The 18,733-nt window shown below is 35.8% G+C and overlaps 2 protein-coding genes across 2 annotated transcripts; one reads left to right on the top strand and one right to left on the bottom strand.

Moving 5' to 3' along the window:
* Positions 1 to 230: 230 nt before the first annotated feature.
* On the top strand, positions 231 to 5,282 carry LOC107767565 (E3 ubiquitin-protein ligase RSL1). Its single transcript, XM_016586603.2, has 3 exons — positions 231 to 1,089; positions 1,413 to 2,164; positions 4,853 to 5,282. The coding sequence occupies exons 1-3, from the start codon at positions 355 to 357 to the stop codon at positions 4,977 to 4,979; spliced, it is 1,614 nt and encodes a 537-aa protein (XP_016442089.2). The 5' UTR covers positions 231 to 354; the 3' UTR covers positions 4,980 to 5,282.
* Positions 5,283 to 13,615: 8,333 nt separating this feature from the next.
* Positions 13,616 to 18,341, bottom strand: LOC107767566 (ATP synthase subunit d, mitochondrial). Its single transcript, XM_016586604.2, has 5 exons — positions 18,018 to 18,341; positions 16,280 to 16,361; positions 15,166 to 15,230; positions 14,066 to 14,152; positions 13,616 to 13,942 (listed from the first exon to the last, which is right to left on the bottom strand). Exons 1-5 carry the CDS (start codon positions 18,186 to 18,188, stop codon positions 13,841 to 13,843), a joined length of 507 nt encoding a protein of 168 aa, XP_016442090.1. The 5' UTR covers positions 18,189 to 18,341; the 3' UTR covers positions 13,616 to 13,840.
* Positions 18,342 to 18,733: the final 392 nt, after the last annotated feature.

Here is an 18,733-nt window from a genome sequence, read left to right as displayed (position 1 = left end):
TAGCTCTGGTTTGAGTTAATTTTTTCTTATAAATGATATTGTTTGGTACATGTAAGGGTGATATATATGTAGGGTGTGACAGGTTTTAAACCATAAATTTTAAAGTTTTATAGTCATACAAATATTATAGTTTAAATAAAACTATATATCTTAAAAGTATTCTGTTCCTTATTAAAGTTTGTGTGAAAACCAAACTAAGATAATAAAAATATTCCTTTTCTTTTTGGTCGAGGGAAAAAGAAATTCCATAGTAGTGCCTGACAAGAGAAGACTCCGAGACTTCTTTCGTGCTCTTTCCCTATTCTTCTTTATTAGTAGTTTGGTAAAAGCTCTTCCGTTCTGTGCCGGAAAAAAATGGAAGTTAACGACGATTTTCACGCCTTACTCGACGAACAACGCCGCGAAATCGCCGCCGCGGAAGCCGCTGAGAACGATCTCCTCTTCGCCTTTCAACTCCAAATGGAAGAAGCCATGTACATCTCTCTCCCAAAAGAAAATGCCCCTTCAACTTCAAAGCTCACTTTTTACGACGATGAAGTCATCCCGAAGAACACCGTCGCCAATCTTTTCGCCGAAGAATTGTCAAACTACGAGCAGCAAGTTCGTGATTGTAAACAAGCTGTAGCGGAGATGAAGAAAATCGAAGACGACCTCAACCGTCGAATCCACGATCAAGCCTTCGCGCGTGAGATACTGAGCGTGCCGGAGGGCGAGTGGAAAAAGACGGGGGATCATTTGCATAGGCCGTACGGTGAGGGCTCCTCGTCAACAGGCGGGGCCCAAAATGGGACTGGGGAGTGTTTTAGGGTTTATGTTAAGGGTTTAATGGGAGAAGATGTTGAAGAAGAGAGTGTTGTTGTGGTTGTGGGAACCAAACAACAACAACTCGCTGGGATTGGAGTTGCTGTGTGTGATCCCAGTGGTATTTTGGTGTTTGAAGTGAGTAAGGGTTTGGGTGAAAGCACTACTGAAGTGTTGAATGATGAAATTGTGGAGCTGAAAGCGCTGATTGAAGGGCTTGATGTAGCTGTAATGCTGGGTTTGAAAAGGGTTAATGTTTTTTTGGATAGTCAAATGACATTGCAATATGTGAGTCCCCTTAACTGGAATAAATTTTTATACACACGCATTAACACACACCACTGACGACCCACATTGATTTCTTCTTCCTTGAAATTCTTGTTGTAAGGAGAATAATTATATGTTCTTGGGTCTGTCAAGTTTTATCTTGGAGGACAGAGTACATTCTAGTATATACGTCCACTCTCCTCTCTATCACGCACTTACTGGAGAACACCTCGTGCACAGGGTTGAGGCAAAATACTACTTTGTTACTTTAGATCTGTATAATTTATTAATATTATGTAAATCCCGTCTTAGGCCTATCAATAAGATTGGTGTATGTTTTGCAGATTAGAGGCAAGTTGCATCCAGTGGAGGATAACATTGCTGTACTTGTTGAACAGGCAACATCTTGTTTAAGAAAATTTACGGATTGTACACCATTTCTTGTGACGCCAAACACCGTCAACTTTGCAGTTAAACTTGCTACTGATGCAATAGTCTCTCAGGTTAAGCGACCATTAGAAAATACTCGAAAGAGAAAAAGCATCACCGAGACTTGTGTTATTTGTCTGCAGGACACTGATATGGACCATATGTTTCTAATTAATGGTTGCCTACATTATTATTGCTTTTCTTGTATGAATAAACATGTCGAAGCTAAGCTCCTTCAAGGATTGCTGCCTGAATGCCCTCATGATAAATGCAAGTCTGTGTTGAAATTAGATAACTGCAAAAAGTTCTTGACGCCTAAGCTATATGATTTGATGAGTGAACGTGTGAAGGAAACTACTATTCCTGTCACGGAAAAGATTTACTGCCCAAATCCTAAGTGTTCTACATTGATGTCAAAAGCTGAGGTCCAAACTTCTGCCCAAGCTGGGGCCAGAACGTGCACCAAATGTCGCCTCATTTTCTGTATCAATTGCAAAGTTCCTTGGCATCAAAACATGACTTGTGTGGACTATAGAAGATTAAACCCTTACAAGTGCGTAGATGACCCAAAGCTCAAGTCTCTTGCTACACAGAGTCTTTGGCGTCAGTGTGTAAAGTGCAACCATATGGTGTCCCTTGGGGAAGGTTGCTATCATATTTATTGCAGGTCCTTTGCTTCTCCTTACTTCTTACATTCTTGCTGTACATGTTAGAGTTACACTTAATAGGAAAATGATGACTTTTTACATACCAAAAAAAAAAGGAAATGATGACTTTTGGAATGATTCACAAGAACTTATGATGTTACACGCATAACGATAGTTCATTCTCCAGTGTTTTTAATAATTATCAGAAGAAGGTAATTTGTAGCATACACTTTTTTCTTTTTTTTCCTTAGATATTTAGCTTAAGACACTGTTAACGATTGGTAGGAACCTATTCAGAAGATACATACTTTTGTGTCCTAAAGTTGGCTATTAAGCTTGTCTGACTTAATTGGTAATTACCTGGTAACGTTTTAAGAATTGCCTACTTGACTGATTGGTGCTGCTTTAAGCTGATGAACTGTAAACTGAAGAAAAGGATATAGTGCTTTGTAGCTTAAATAAGTAGCAGATTGTCATAAGCCACGCAAAATTATGTGGCTTGTATTTGCTATTAAGCTACTTAGTCGAACCAAAGCATCATTTATTGAAGATATTGATGAGATTCCTAGTGAAAATCATGAAGTTTATAATCTGGCTAGGAAAAGGAAGATTAGACCTTAGGTTTACAAAAAATAAAAGAAAAAAAAATGTATCAATCGTTTCATTTGAAGTTTTTACTCCATTACTCTGTCCTCCCGACTTGTCATAATTTTGGGTGAAGTTATCACATTTGTTTAGATAGCTGGAGTTACAAGTGATACATTCTGCTTTTCATGACAGAACTTTTAAGTTTTTGCAAGTGCTTCTCATATCTTTATTAGGTGAGAAACTTTTGTAACCATTGCCAATGGAAAAGGGAAAGAGCAAGGAGGCACACTAAACAGAGATCACTTGTAACAGAAACTTAAAAATAGAGTCATTTAATGGTATGCTGGTGGGGAAAATAATCCATTGGTACATTATATATAAGAGCAAAGAAGCAGGTGGACATTGTTATGCTTCGAAGGATATATCTGGTATTTCTCATAATAATGTGATTTAAGTTGATAGTAAGTTAGCCTATCGTGCTGTACAATGGTTTTATTTTGACAAAGAAATCGGGCTCTTTTACCAAAATCCCTCTTGTATCCTCTGATATAAAAGACGGACCGCCTCAATTATTTGGTGTACTTTTTTGTTAGTGACCAGCCTGCTCAGAGGCCAGTTCTGTAAATTCATTTTTGGCTTTGATGGTTGTCGACTCAACCCATTTTGTAGAAGAGGGGTTATGAATTGATTTGGTACAAGTACTTTTATTGTTGCTGGATGTGCTTGAAGGCAAAGTTCAGCCTTTCAGTTTCTTAGGGAAGACCAGGGAATTAAATTTATTGTGGTCAAGGTATAGGAATGATATTGAGGAAAGAACATGATGCTGTTAAGGGAGACATGTGTAGTTACATGAACAACTAAAGAGGAAAAGAGAGCGGAAAACTTAACAGTCACTCAATTGGTATGACTAGCATCTCTCATCCGTTTAATCTTTGTTTTATTGCATTTTAGAAAGGCCTTAAATACTTGTTGATTAAAAAGTATGTGGAAAGCATCATGCACCCCAGGGTGTAGCAATGGAGCATGGGAGACTAGAGGTCAAATCCTATCAGAAGCAAAAGCCTCTAGGTGATTTTCTTCCCATATGTGTAGGCTTTGATGGAAAGAGTTACCCAATACCTGTGTTGGTGGGGAGTCTGAGGTAGCAGGTACCTAATGAATTAGTCGAGATGTTCCAATCTTGTCCTTCAACGGGAGCCTAGTAGCAATATTAAAGTTTTTTCTATGTGACGTATAGGTCACGGGTTCAAGTCGTAGAAACAGTCACTCATGCTTGCATTAGGGTACACTGTCTACATCACGCACCCCTTGGGCTGCGGTCGTTCGCCAGAGCCTGCTTGAACGCGGGATACTTTGTGCATTGGGCTGCCCGTTGCAAGCTGGTCCTAATACCACAAAACGATCGAATGAAGACTAATGATGTAACTTGTCATTAAGAACAAAAAGGTAACAAAGAGAACCTGAATTTCTAATCCTTAGAAGACAGAGCATTTATGGCAGGATCAGTTCTCTTTGTTTTGATACTTCCAAAGCCTTTGATCTATGTGTAAATATATGTGATGCATGACTCTCTTTTCTCTCATTCTTGAGGACTGTATTCTACTTCGTTTGTAAAGAATCCTGCTGTTCGCAGGAAAACTTGTACTGCGAAAAGTACAAGTAGGAAATAACTTCTTTTGGTGATCCAGATATATGGTTCTCTTCCAGAAACCATGTAGTTATGAAGAGAGAATCCTTAGGAATTGCTAAATGAGGTCAAAATCAGGGGAAGGTTTTAGGATTGAATCCCACCTATGGAACAGAAACTGAAAGATCTCTTTCCTTAGGTTGCTTTGAATTTTTTCACTACTGTCTATTTTATTTCATGAAATGAAAAAGGATGCTGGTATCTCTATCCGAGTCCAAAGAATAAGGATCTTTTTGTTTCATTTGTGGTAGAAGGTAATCTCAACGACATTCACATCCGTTGTCTCTTTGAGCAAATTCTGTTGTTTCTTCCTTCTTCGGTAGGCAATAACTGTTTCTAAATAAAACAGGTAAAATCTGGATAGCATATACTCTTTCCTTTTCTTTCCTTTATTTGGGCAGTGGTTGAGATATCCTAATTCATGTTTTTCCAGATGTGGCTACGAGTTTTGTTACACATGCGGAGCAGAATGGAAGAATAAGAAACAAACATGTTCCTGTCGACTATGGGATGAGCGAAATATCATTTATGGAAATAGACACCAACCAAGGAGAGCCTGATCGTGATATGACTGTTCTGGTCTATTTTGCAACTGAAGTTTTGCAGAGACTAATCACCAATGAGAGGAAATGGGAGTAAATATAATCTTTGATATGTGCACTTCTTTTGTTTCAGGGGGCTCTCCACTCTTGTAGTATTTTCTTGTTAATACATGCTGCAAGGATGCCAGTAGTAGGAGATATGAGATATGTGCAAACAACCTTACCTTGACTAGAAGTTTTTGGATAAACGAATTTCTTTTGTAATGAAGTCAACTAGCTAAAAAGTACACACTATCTATGATGGTTGTTCCATTCTATTCGAAATGGTATAATTTGGCTCTCCGTTTTAGGTTGGGGTATTTTCATAGATACCCACTTTTGGGGCCACTATTGAAGTTATCACGTATTGCACAAAATTTTGCCAAGTCGTACCTGCTCGGATCTGAAGTAGTGCAATCTCTTCAATGCAACTTCAGAAATTAAATATGAAGTTCTTTTATCTTTTAAATGCAATTTCAGAAATTTGAATCTGAGTTCAATCTCTTCAATGTAAAATTCAGATTTTTCTATCTTTCAAATGCAACTTTAGAAATTTGAATCTTAAGTACAATTTATTGAATACAACTTCAGGTTTTAAATCTTAACTTCTGAAATATAAACTTGGTCTCTTAACTTCTGAAATATAAACTTGGTCTTTGAATTTCAACAATGTAATACATGATTCAACGCCAAAATCTACTCTAAATAAGCTCAAATTTGAAACATAACTTTCAAATATTATAAAGAACAAATCTCAATCATTTTGTTAAAACAACAACAAATTTAACCCATCTTACAATTAAGAAGAAGAAACTCTAAGCACAAAGAAGAAGAAAACAACACTAAAGAAGAAAGAAAAGTGTATGTATTTGAAGTGATTAAAAAATTGGGTATCAATTAAACTTTTTTTTATAAAGTGGGTACAAATTCAATAGATGCAAAACTGCGAGCCACATGAAAATTGTACTTTTAGGTTTGGGCTAATTACTCATAATTGTAAAGATTTGAACAAAGACTTATATTTGAGAATTGAGATTATGCGATTGCATGGACTATTCTAAAACACATTTTTTATACACTGCCAATTTCATGTAATATAAAGTTTATTTACCAATTTAATTTTATCAATTAAACATTTATTCACATTTTCCTTTTAAAAACTATTATACCCTCGATTGAAATCTAGGCTAACTTAAATTTACAATAAGTAATGGAGTTCAACATATTAATTCTTTTATCATATCATTCATAGAATTAGCAAATAAATCTATTATTATTAATGTAGGAAAATAAATTTTAACATAGCTATATAAGACGTACATGATTTCATGTTCAAAAAGAATAGAAGAGAAACAAAGCTACATGCCATCGTTTCTTATTTGCTAAAACTAGCTTTTGCTTACCGATCGCGGTTGGTTCGATCCGGGTGAGGCCGGATTATTGGGTACGGACTTAGTTCAGGATACCTTGGAGAAGGTTACGGTGATTCAGGATAGACTTTGCATAGCCCAGTCCAGACAGAAGAGTTATGCGGACCAGAAGGTTCATGATGTTGCATTCATGGTTGGAGAGCGGGTCTTGCTCCGGGTTTCGCCTATGAAGGGCATTATGCGGTTCGGAAAGAAGGAAAAGCTGAGCCCAAGGTTTATTGGTCTCTTTGAGGAGGTGTGGTGAGTTGAGGAGGTTGATTATGAGCTTGCTTTGCCTCCCAGTCTAGCCAGAGTTCATCCGGTATTCCATGTTTCTATACTCCGGAAGTATCACAGTGATCCGTCTCACGTGTTGGATTTCAGCTCAGTCCAGTTGGACAAGGATCTATCATATGTTGAGGAGCCAGTAGCTATTTTGGATAGGCAAGTTTGAAAGTTGAGGTCAAAGAACATTGCTTCAGTGAAAGTTTAATGGAGGGGTCAGCCGGCCGAGGAAGCAACTTTGGAGACTGAGCAGGATATGCGCAGCCGTTATTCTCATCTTTTCACCACTTCAGGTATGTCACTATGCTCGTGCGAGGACGAACTATTGTTTTAAGAGGGGGAGATGTAATGACCCGGCCGGTCGTTTTAAGAGTTATTTCCCCGATCCCATATTAATTATTTTCCCCGTATCTATTTCTACCATTGTGACATGTCGGGAGGTTTCGTTTTGATTTTTGGAATGTTTTGGGACACTTAGTCCATAAACTGAGGCTTAAGTCTTATGATTTGGACCGTAGTTAGAACTGTATGAATACGACTCTAGAATGGAGTTCCATCGATTCTGTTAGCTCCGTTGGGTAATTTTGGGCTTACGGGCGTGTCCGGATTGTATTTTGGAGGTATGTAGCTTAATTAGGCTTGAAACGGCAAAAGTCAATTTTTTTAGATTTGGACCAGTAGTGGACTTTTTGACATCGGGGTCGGAATCCGATTCTAGAAGTTAGAGTAGGTCCGTAATGTTGAATATGACTTGTGTGCAAATTTTGAGGTCATTCGGACGTGGTTTGATAGGTTTCGGTATCAGTTGTGGAAGTTTGAAGTTTCAAGTTCATTATGTTTGGATTGGAGGGTGACTTGTATTTTTAGCATTGTTTGATGTGATTTGAGGACTCGACTAAGTTTGTATAGTGTTTTGGGACTGGTAGGTACGTTTGGTTGAGGTCCCTGGGGCCTCGGATTGATTTCGGATGGTTAACGGACTATTGGACTTAAGAAAAAGATTGCAGATTTTGCTGAAGTTTTCTAGTATCTGAGTTCTGGTTTCCTTATATGCGATCACGTGGGGTGGTCCGCGATCGCGTAAGCTAGCTGGGCGAGAGGATGGACTTGTTCTCTGCATTCGCTGACAGGAGAATGCGAACGCATAGTGGGGTGAGGTGGTGCTTCGCGAACGCATAGCCAAGGTCGTGTTCGCGTAAGGTTAAGTGGACTAAAGGTGGGCCACGCGCTTTGCTCATCGTGAACGCGTTGGGCTGTTTGTGATTGCGTAAGTAAGAGAGTCAGAGCATCGCGTTTGCGTGCGGTTTTATGCGTACGCATAGAGTTAACTTCTGGGGCAGTAAGGTTTAGCTTCGCGATCGCGAGGCTATTTTCGTGATCGCGATTAAGGAATCATGGGGCATATTAAACATTTCAAAAACGAAGGTTGGCCATTTTTATCAAAACTTGAGTTTGGGCTCAGATTTGGACGAGATTTGAGGTATTTTCAGAGACATCGATTGGGTAATGATTCTACACTTGATTTTGATTATATCCCACTTAACTATCATTAATTTTATCATTTAATTTCGGATTTGGGGTAAAAATTGGGAAGAAATTGGGAGAAGTTTTTCAACTACGATTTTTGATTGGGATTTTGACATCGAATTTGGATAATTTTTGTACGAGTGAACTCGTGAGTGAATGAGTGTTCATAATTTTTGACTTTTACCCGATTCCGAAATGTGGGCCCGGGGAGGCTTTTTAGGCAATTTTTTCAATTTCTTACTTTAGCTTTGATTTCATTAGCTAGATTAGTTCCTTGTAGTTATATTCATGTTATGTAATTGATGTTGGTTAGATTTGGGCCATTCGGGGCCGGATATTCGTGGGAAGAGAATTGTTACGAATTGATTTGAGCTTGGCTCGAGGTAAGTGGCTTGTCTAACCTTGTGTGGGGGAACTCCCCTTAGGATTTGGTACTATTTTTTATATATGAGCATCGTGTACGTGAGGTGACGAGTGCGTACATGGGCTACTTGTTGCAAAACTCTCTTTAATTAAGTTAACTCCCCTTCACTGCACATGTTTTTCGAGTGCAGATCCAGGTACCGCTTATCAGCCGCATTATTAGTGAGGCGAGACAACTGTAGAGACTTCAAGGTATATCTTCCACGTCCGCAGACCTTGAAGTCCCTATCTACCCTTTCCCATGTCAAACACTTCTTGTATTTCCTTTTGTTAGACTCTGGAGTATAGAAATAATGTTTCTTTCTGTAGTTTGTGACGTAAGATATTCCGGATTTTGGGAGATTTATGTACATTTCGAGAGTTGACGATTGTATATGCCGAGCGGCATCTTAATTTCTTATTTAAAATTACGTGATAGTTGTTAGCTTTTATATTTTCGTTTCATGTTCGCCAAAATGTTAGGTTTACCTAGTCGTAGAGACTAAGCGCCGTCACGGCGGTTTACGGAGTATGACTTTGGTCATAATACATATATGGGCTAAAGAATTAACAAAGGGCAAATGTGTTCAATTTCGTATCGTAGAAGGACATAATTGGACCTTTTCCGTTTCCTTTATAAAATCCTTCTCTTTTTGTCTATTAATTTTGTTTTCTTCCTTTCCGTTTTTACTAGCACGTTAATAAGGTAAAAAATTAAAAATACTAGCATTTACTCCTAGACTTTCTCTGCATATCAAGATTATTAATTGGCAACATTATTTACTACTTACAACAGAGGACACTTAAAAAGGATGTTTTCAATGAGTTTTGCTTCATTCCAATTACAAAGAAGCGGAGATTTTCCTCTCTTTTTTTCTTTTTTCTTTTTTTGCTGAATCGTGAGACATGATCATTTTTCTCCTATTAAATTTAGAATAAAAAGAATGATTCCTCGTCGGATATAAGTTATATAGATGGGCAATGCAATTAATGTTTTATATCACTAATTTAATATTACTTATCATTTATTTTAGGTTATCAATCATTGTTATTAAACAAAGTTACCTTTACAATTACTCCCTCTGTTTAAAGAATGATATAGTTCAAATTTCGAGAGTCGAACCTCGTAAATTTGATCGTGAATTCGGACATAGAATCTTTAAGTTTTTTTAAAATAAAATTTATATATTTAAAAATTATATAAAAAGTACTATAAATCACAATAGCTAAACAATTCCAAATATTTAAAAGACATGACATCGCAATCAAAGAACAATTCGTTGGACTTACAAAATTCAAAGTGTATCATTCCTTTTGAGACTAAGAGATTGTGTAAATAGATGTGTAATGTGATTGTGTAAATGGATGAGTTGAATCAGTGCTGACCTATTAAAATAATATCGTTCAAGAAAACTACCCATTCCTTTTTTTTTCTAATTACAGCAAACATATTCTTAAATTAGCACAATGTATATTGCAGTGTTTCTACAATGGATCGGACTTCCAACACTTTTATCGAAGCCTTTAGGAAGAAGGTAATGAATCCGTTACATTCATAATTGAATTCAAAACAGAAACAATTACATTACCTGTACTAACAAGAACATTCATGAATCATAAAAGATTAATTGTGCTGCAGAAACTCATTCTTGGGACGAAAACTTGTAGACAAAAATTTAGAATATACAAAAACATGAAGGGATATTTTTCTCCAAGCATTGAAACACTTGCCAAAATCCATAATCATTCCCAAAATCAAACAACACACGTTCTTCATCAGCCGCAGTAGATTCTGTAATTTCATTCTCAATAGGAGTATTATTCTTCAGTTGCAGATTCTTGGCAACTTTCTCCTCAAAAGGAGAATTGTTCTGATATGGAAATTCAAGTGGAGGATGGTTCTTGAATGGGGGATTGACTTTCTTGAAGAACAACACCGCTCCCGTCCTTCTATGTCTAACAACTTGTAAACTTGAAGCTGAATTTTCCATGAGAAAAAACAAAATGTGTGTACTCGATTTGTGTTTTTACTTGGCGAACAGGTATTGTATAGTTGTATATATACTGGTGTTATGTTACAAACAAGCCTAACATCTTGTTTGTTGTATAATATTTGTTATTTTAAATGTAATATTTATTTGATTGTAATTCAAAGATATTAAATTTTATCGTTAAATTTATTACAATGAAAAAGATCCATTTTATATAGCAAGAAGTTTGGACTGGTTGGATTATTACGTTATTTCTCTTATTCCCGTTATTGCCCTTATTTATTATTCATAATCCTCTTTTATCCTTTATGGGTGTGTTTGGTATGAAGGAAAATATTTACCGAAAAATATTTTTTAATTTTCCCATGTTTGGTTGGCTTAAATGTTTTGGAAAACATTTTCCTTATGAACTCATTTTCCTCCTATTAGAGGAAAATATTTTTCTTATCAAGAGAAGAGAAAACATTTTCCAAAACTCCTTCTCAACCTTCCCCGCTCTCACCAACCCACCCCACTCCCTCTCTCCAAAAGAGGCTTTTTTTTTTCAAATTTCAGTTTTTCCGTTATCACCTATCCTACTACCCCTCTACCCCCACCCTCCACCCGCGCAAAAAAAAATTATTTTTTTACCTTAATTTTTTTTTTTTGCAATTTCAAATTTCTATTTTTTCATTTTTCTGCACCACCCACCCCAACCCCCTCACCCTCCCTCCCCTCCAAAAGAGGCTTTTTTTTTTTCAAATTTCAGTTTTTTCGTTACCACCCACCCTACTACCCCTCCCCCCACCCCCACCTTCAAAAAAATTATTTTTTTACCTTTAATTTGTTTTTTGTAATTTAATTTTTTGTTTTTTTTTTCGTTTTACTCCTGCCCAACCCCCCAAAAAAAATATTTTTTAAATATATTTTTCAGTTTTAATTTTTTTATTTATCGGTTTAAAGGTTTAAAATTTTACAAGTTCCAAAATTATGAGTTCGGAGATTTATGTGTTTGGAAGTTTACGGGTTTAAAAATTATAAAGTTTACGGGTTCGAAATTCCGCGGTTTTGAAAGTTTAACGGTTCGAAAGTTTAAGAATTTTGTGGGTTCGGAAGGTTGTTGGTTTGAAAGTTTATGGCTTCATGTTTATTATATCTAAATTATTTATGAATACTTTTGAGAAGTCATTTCCTTAATTTGCGTACCAAACATCGAAAAATGAATAAAATTACTACTTGTTTTCCAAGAAATATTTTCTTGAAAAATATTTTCCACGAAAAACATTTTCCGCTATACCAAACACACCCTATATGTACTATTTTTTTCGTTTTACTTCACCATATACCTTATTAGACATCTCCACCTAAGATTTGTGGTTAGTTTGCTCATACCTTTTCCTTTCTTATTTTATCATTCTCCATCGACATTTTTTTTTGTGCTAATGCCTTTTATTTTTGATGATTTTGGTTGACTGTTTTGTTTTTGATTACTTTCATTAGGAGTTGCATGAACATGATAGCTTAATGGATTTACATGGCATAATTGATGATAAATTTTAAGAAAAAGAATTTGTCTTAAAGTATTTTTATAGTAATTATTGATAAACTTAATATCTATAATAGTGAAGAGTATTTTAGTAAATTAACACAATAAAAATCAGACAAATAATTATTAGTTATTGTACAATACGTTACGATCAAACTAAACTATAAAAATATTCTTAAACAACGACAAATAATATAATTTATTTATTTAAATATTATAGGCACAAAAGAAACAATACATTATAATACAATTCGTTATGAAACAATGACTAACATCCATCCAAACAAGCTATTAGGGATACACATTTAAGTCGAAGCTTGGAAATGGTAGGGAAAAAATAAATCTATTCCTATTTCGATTTGGACGAGTGCCTTCAATAAGTGTGAAACAGCGCTATTTAATAACGGATCGTTTATAAATAATTAGTTAATGAAATTATATTCTCACATATGTCAATTTACTGCTATGGAAGCTCTATGAGAGGAGAAGGAAAGTTGGGGGAATCATAAGAAATCATCAAGGCTTATTAATGGTTGTCTTTTCAAAATCCATACGCAATTAGGGCAGCTTCACCTCTCTCAGTTGAATAAGTTTGGATAGTTCTATTCTTTTAAATCGCGGGGCTTGTTTTCATTTCTTGTCACAGAGGTTCCACAGACTGTAATTTTGAGTTGTAAAACTATAGTTACTCATATATGATGCATAAATGAAACATCATTTACTTTTAACATATATTACTTTGTAATGAAAATAAGTTGTTTTAAATGGTTCATTCTCATAAGTAGTATTTAAAAGGCAAAATATATAAGTAGCCACCTGAACTATACATCAAATCCATGTTACACACTTTATGAGGACGAATATCATATTACACACGCAACTTTTCAAAATTGTGTAAGATTAAGTGTGTAATATAATATTCGCCCTCAAAAAGCGTGTAACATGAATTTGATGTATAGTTCAGGTAGCTATTTGTGTATTTTGCCTATTTAAAAAGATTTCTACATGCATGAAAGAAGCATGTTAGCAGGGATTCCTATATGGGTTAGGTTTGCTCGGATCCAAATGTCAGTCATGTGGATTTGGAGTTGTCAACAACAACACACCCAATAAAATCCATCCTACTAGTGCAGTCTGAGGAGGGTAGAGTATACGACCTTACCCCTACACCCAAAGGGTAGAGAGGTTGTTTCCGGGAAACCCTCGGCTCAACAGAAGAGACAATAATATCAAAAAAAAGCAAAAGAATAGGTTCGTAACAACTAAAAAAGCTAAAAAAAATAATAATAACACCATCGTAACAGACAACAAATAAGTGGAAGGGCAAACACGTGGATTTGGAGCTGTGACACCAAAATTTGAACCTCCGTGAAAATTTGCACTATTTTTCCATAAGAATATGAGTTGACCCCAGAATATAAGATGTACTTGACATCTATTTCATTCAAATGACTGAACTCATTTACTATCCTACTTGCACAAATCTTTCGAGATTCTCTTTCATTCATGGAATTTTGATCTAATTTTTCATCCGAACAGGGCTACATTAGGATGTCCAAGTGATGATATTCACTGCAGTTAACATTTCACAAAAAAGGACACGGAAAATGAAACAAAAATGTACTACTTTTTCTTTTATTCCTAACCAGGGATGAACTTGGATAATCCATCCTAAAGTTGACCCAACAACTGCTAAGCCAACTAGTAACCCCAGTAATCATTTCGAATTTCATCATCAAACTTCTTCTTCAGCTCAGGATGCTTCTCGAAGTATTCTTCAGCCGTCATGGTACTAAGTTTTTTCTGTTCATCAAAACAAAACCATAGAAATGCACAATGGCATGCATATACCGAGTTAGATAGAGGCGGGGAAACAGACATGAATACATGAAGATAAGAGAAAATTAGGGGGCAACTTTGCATCACCTTCAACTCTTGCACGTCTGCAATTTCTTTTTCTAATCTTTCAGATTCCTTCAGAGATTTCTGCTCAGCTTCTTTCAGCTCCACCAACTACAATTTATTGCAATAGAAAAGAACGATCCAGAACAAGTTAATTTAACCACATCATCCTTGTGTTAAACTTAGCATCAAACTTCTGAAGAAAAGGTAGGTTCAGGGGGTGATTTGGCATTTTCATCAAATCACCATGTCAATTTGGCTTCAAGCCATGCATCATGTAATGATATTCTATCAATCCGTTGGCAACAAAAGAGAATATCTGGAATTAACTTGCTAGGGCAAATAACTTGATAAAATGATTCTATTGAAATATATACGTCATGTATTTTTGATTAGTTTCAATTTGCTCGACACCTAGACTTACTTTTATTCCAAAAGATGGATGCCTTTCTAAGGCAATAGCTACAATTTATAAGGATTCAGATCAATACAAAGAGGAGTTTGTAGGATTTGAGCAATTGATAATTTCCCTATATTAATTTTCAACCAATTATAGTAGTATGATAATACCAATAACAAATACTCCCTCCGGTCCATTTTAGTTGTCATGCTTCTCTTTTACACGTTTCTTAAGAAACTAATCCTCCCTCCATTTCAAATTATGTGAACCTATTTGACTAGGCACGGAGCATAAGAAAAAAAAAGACTTTTGAACTTGTGGTGTAACATAAGGCACATATATTTTGTGTGGCTATAAATCATTGCATAAAGGTAAATTGTTTCTAAATATGGAAAGGGGTAATTCTTTTTTGCATGGATTAAAAAAGAAATAGGTTCACATAAATTGAAACGGAGAGAATAATAAGGGCTATTTTTTATATTATGCCCTTATTCACTCTTCAAATTTAGGTTTTCTATGTAATATAATCAGTGTTTTTAAGTATCAAGAATAATTAATACTAAGGACAAAATATAAAAAATAATTAATTACATGTTGATTTTCTAAAATGACAAGTATTTTGGACTAGTTATTTTTAGTAACCACGACAATTAAAATAGACCGGAGGGAGGAGTTAGTGAATGATAAGAAAAGGTAAGGATCGAGAGTATTATTTTTCTCTTACCAAGGCATCAAATTTGGGTTTATATTGAGGAGTCACCGTATCCACAAACTTGGGGATCTCAATGCCTGCAAGAAACATTGTTCAAAAACTACAGAAACTTAGTACAAGAATGAAAGGTATTCTTTAGTCCAAAGAGAACAACTTATAAAGTCGGAAACAGTTAAAACAAGCCATCAAATATCATTGGAGTTTGGAATATGATTATAAGCTCCATTACTCCAATAGTAACAGAGCCTTGTATAGATGAATACTAGATTGCTTAGACTTCAAGATGAAATTTCATCTGAACTATGAGACCAACAGTATTATGCAAACATGGTGCAACTGTTAAACCTTTTTGGCTTTGCAGTGAATACTTAGAAGGAATTTGAGCAACAAATCTAACAGTATTAGAGGATTACGTTGAAAATGTTTTGAGCTGAGCTAGCAAATCTTAACTCAATATTTAATTTTGTAAAATCATAATAAGCTAGGTGAGTCAAGAAAGTAATGTTAATATCCATGGTGGATTCAAAGTATGCAGGAAAATAGGAGTACTCTTTCAGATATCATGAATTGTCATCTATTCTTGCTAGATCCAAAATAAGGTATTAATAATCTAGTGCAGAAATGAAAAGGATCTGGCAAGAATTTTGATTAAGAGGCAGGAGAAGAGGAAAATGCAAATTGAACTGGACTGTTCCCCACTCCAGTCTGGATTGTATCTATAAAACAGTCTTTGTGTTTTGCTGCTTATATCAATAATATACTTAACAGTTCAGAAAAAGATTTCTGGCCAACAGTTCCAAAGTAAAATATGTTGCAAAACGGCTCTTGTTCTATCCTTGATTAGAGATTTTTCTATGAAAAATAAGAATAAGAGTTTGAAGGCGGGGAGGGAGACGGAGCCCTTGACCCGCAGGATGATTTATTCAATCACATAGTTTGGGCTCCTAGAATATGGCGCCCTTGGGGCTTTCTATTTGATTGTAAAGGCCCAATTCCCAAAAAATAAGAGATGTAACAATAACGGTACAACAAGAGCATTCTAATAAAGTAAGAAAAAGATTAATCAATACAAAAATAATAAGAAAAAGATTTGAAGCAGAAAACGAGAATCTGAAGTCGCACATACTATCGTAGGCCTCTTTGTACATGTCTACCAAGCGAGAACCAATTCCTTTTCTGTAATACTCCCAGTTAATAGGTTCAGGTTCCTGCTTGGCATAGAAGCAAAGAACAACGTTGTGTTAGAGCCTCCAAGTGTATTGTCCAAACAGAGAACACATATCTATTTTGAAAAAAACTTATAAAACCAGTGGTTAATCGAACACTACACTACTCCACATATTATCCTTGGTTAGAGAACATCTCCAGTAGTTTTGAAACTCGCAAGTGCCATTTGGTCAGACCAAAAAACAGTTAAACAAACTAAACAGAGACAAAGGCTAAAAAGTCACATCACAAAGGTCCGTACAAATTACATTAATGCAATAACTTTTTTTGGTCAGGGCAGCCTACCAGCCTCGGCATTTATACAATAACTCTTCCCATATCAAAATTTTGATAGCTATCATTAACTGAAAAATTCTATAAAATGGAAACAAACTAATTGTTCTCTTTTTTAACAATAAGTAAATGGGTCAATGAGCACCCGAGACTTGGCAACAACAGGGTGCTGCTCTATACCACAAGTCCGAAAAAGTACGGCAAGAACGACAGCATATACAAATGATTTGGTCAAAAGTTTTTGACAAAATCATTGTGCTCACTTAAGGAGCAGTAGAATCTCTATTGCTATTGGTTCAGGTCATTCTGGAAGAAGCGGATATTTTACAATGAAGAGGTGAGTTTCAAGAGAATGATCTGGAGTTCTTGCATAGTCCCCCAACAAAGCAGGTTCCTCAAGGACTAAGATATGAATGCTGGACGTAGCATTTTCTATCCTCTTGACTTTAGTATGTCTCTTTGGGTTAACTGCAGCAATTTAGAAATTTTAGTATGGGTTTCCATATTATGCAGCATGTCTTCCTTTACGAGGAAACAGAAGATTCATCCACAGTTCTTTCAGTTACAGATTTGATTCCTCCGATTGCAGAAATAATGGAATAACAAGTGCTCAGAAGCAATATAACCTAGTAAAGTAGTAATGGTTCTTCTGCCTTTCTAGATAAATATAGCAGTTAAGAGTTCTGCCGAATATATGCCACTGGGAAGCCCAAAGATATCACCCCCTCAACCTTAGAGTTCTCTTCTGCAGATAGAAAGTTCATCTTGCTTATTGAGGTAAACATAATGAGTTATCTAATCAACTCGGAGATTTATTTATAGGCCCATCTGTCCTTGCTTTCAATTCATAGAAGGGAAGGAAAGGGCAGAAGAGGTGAAAGCTCTCATTTCCTTTGTCTTCTAAATCTCCAGAAGCAAAAATCTAGCATTATTCATTTATCATCTAATGAGTCAGCCATCACTTAATTGAAGCAAGTTTCTTTTTCTTGTCTTTTTAAAGTTCCTTATTCTATTATTTTGCCACTTGAATTGTTTACGAAAAAATGTATTAGTGAGTTATGGCAACAGATTTTCACACACACGCACACACACAAACAAAAACAAAATTTCAATTTCACAAACATGAAACATGCTTCAGTCAACCAAATTACCATACCAAAACAAATAATGATTCCTTGGTAAGCTATCTAATAATAGATCCACAAATGACAAACCATAGAATGGAAAAACCAACAATCAAAACCTAGATCCACATGAAAGATAAGCAAAAAATTATTTTAAAATTCGAAAAAGATCCTTAAACTATTAAAAAAAAGTTATAAATATTGGGAAAAATGAAAATATAGAGAAAGAGGAGAGGGAACCTGGCTGAATTTGGTCTGAAGTTGAGAGTTGACATCATCGAAGGCGCGACGGAGATTAGCGAACTCTTTGCGAGCTTCATCGGTGACCAGAAGCTTCGCCATTCCTTCCCAATCAATAGTCTTGCCGGCCTTGAATGTCACATCGGCGATCTTCTTCACTGCTCCGCTCATTTTCTTCTCGCACTCTAAGTGTTTGCTAAAATGACTCTGTTGTTCTGTAGTGTCGATCACGTTTGAGGCAGCACCAAAAATGAGGCTCAGAGACTGCGACTATGATACGAGGGCAGTCTGCGTATATGCCTTAATTGATAAGGACTTCCCTCCGGGATATTCTCATTTTCCTTTATTACTTAAATGCATACGCAGCCCCTTAAAGTTGTCACAAGTTTTCAGTTAGACACTCAAACTAAGGTTTGTTCCTATTGAACACTCAAAAAACATACAATATGTGTCAATTAAACACTTTATGATTAACTAGTAAAAGGATCATAGTACGTGATATTCACATGCGATGACATGAACAAAGTAACAAATGAAAATCTGCCACGTTCCCTTTCAGTCAAAACTAATTAGAAAATGTTATTTAGCAAAAATAAAAAAGAAAAGTTAAAAAAAAACCTTATGGTCTTTTTTCCCAAACTCCCTCTCGTATCAGAAGCCACTGATGATCTCCCTCTCCCGCCCTTCAATATCTTCTTTCACCAAATCTCCCCCCC

This window comes from Nicotiana tabacum, chromosome 3 (assembly GCF_000715075.1).
Source record: "Nicotiana tabacum cultivar K326 chromosome 3, ASM71507v2, whole genome shotgun sequence".
Taxonomy (NCBI): domain Eukaryota; kingdom Viridiplantae; phylum Streptophyta; class Magnoliopsida; order Solanales; family Solanaceae; genus Nicotiana; species Nicotiana tabacum.
The sequence above is the reverse complement of the archived record's forward strand: the minus strand, read 5'-3'. Positions and strand labels throughout refer to the sequence as shown.

Excerpts from the sequence above, each read along its gene's own strand:
- LOC107767566 (XM_016586604.2), bottom strand. The coding sequence starts at position 18,188 with ATGAGCGGAGCAGTGAAGAAGATCGCCGATGTGACATTCAAGGCCGGC. Across the intron at positions 15,231-16,279 it reads GTACAAAGAGGCCTACGATA|GCATTGAGATCCCCAAGTTT; the intron begins GTATGTGCGACT and ends TGTTTCTTGCAG. Across the intron at positions 14,153-15,165 it reads AACCCAAATTTGATGCCTTG|TTGGTGGAGCTGAAAGAAGC; the intron begins GTAAGAGAAAAA and ends AATAAATTGTAG.
- LOC107767565 (XM_016586603.2), top strand. The coding sequence starts at position 355 with ATGGAAGTTAACGACGATTTTCACGCCTTACTCGACGAACAACGCCGC. Across the intron at positions 1,090-1,412 it reads GTCAAATGACATTGCAATAT|ATTAGAGGCAAGTTGCATCC; the intron begins GTGAGTCCCCTT and ends TATGTTTTGCAG. Across the intron at positions 2,165-4,852 it reads TGCTATCATATTTATTGCAG|ATGTGGCTACGAGTTTTGTT; the intron begins GTCCTTTGCTTC and ends ATGTTTTTCCAG.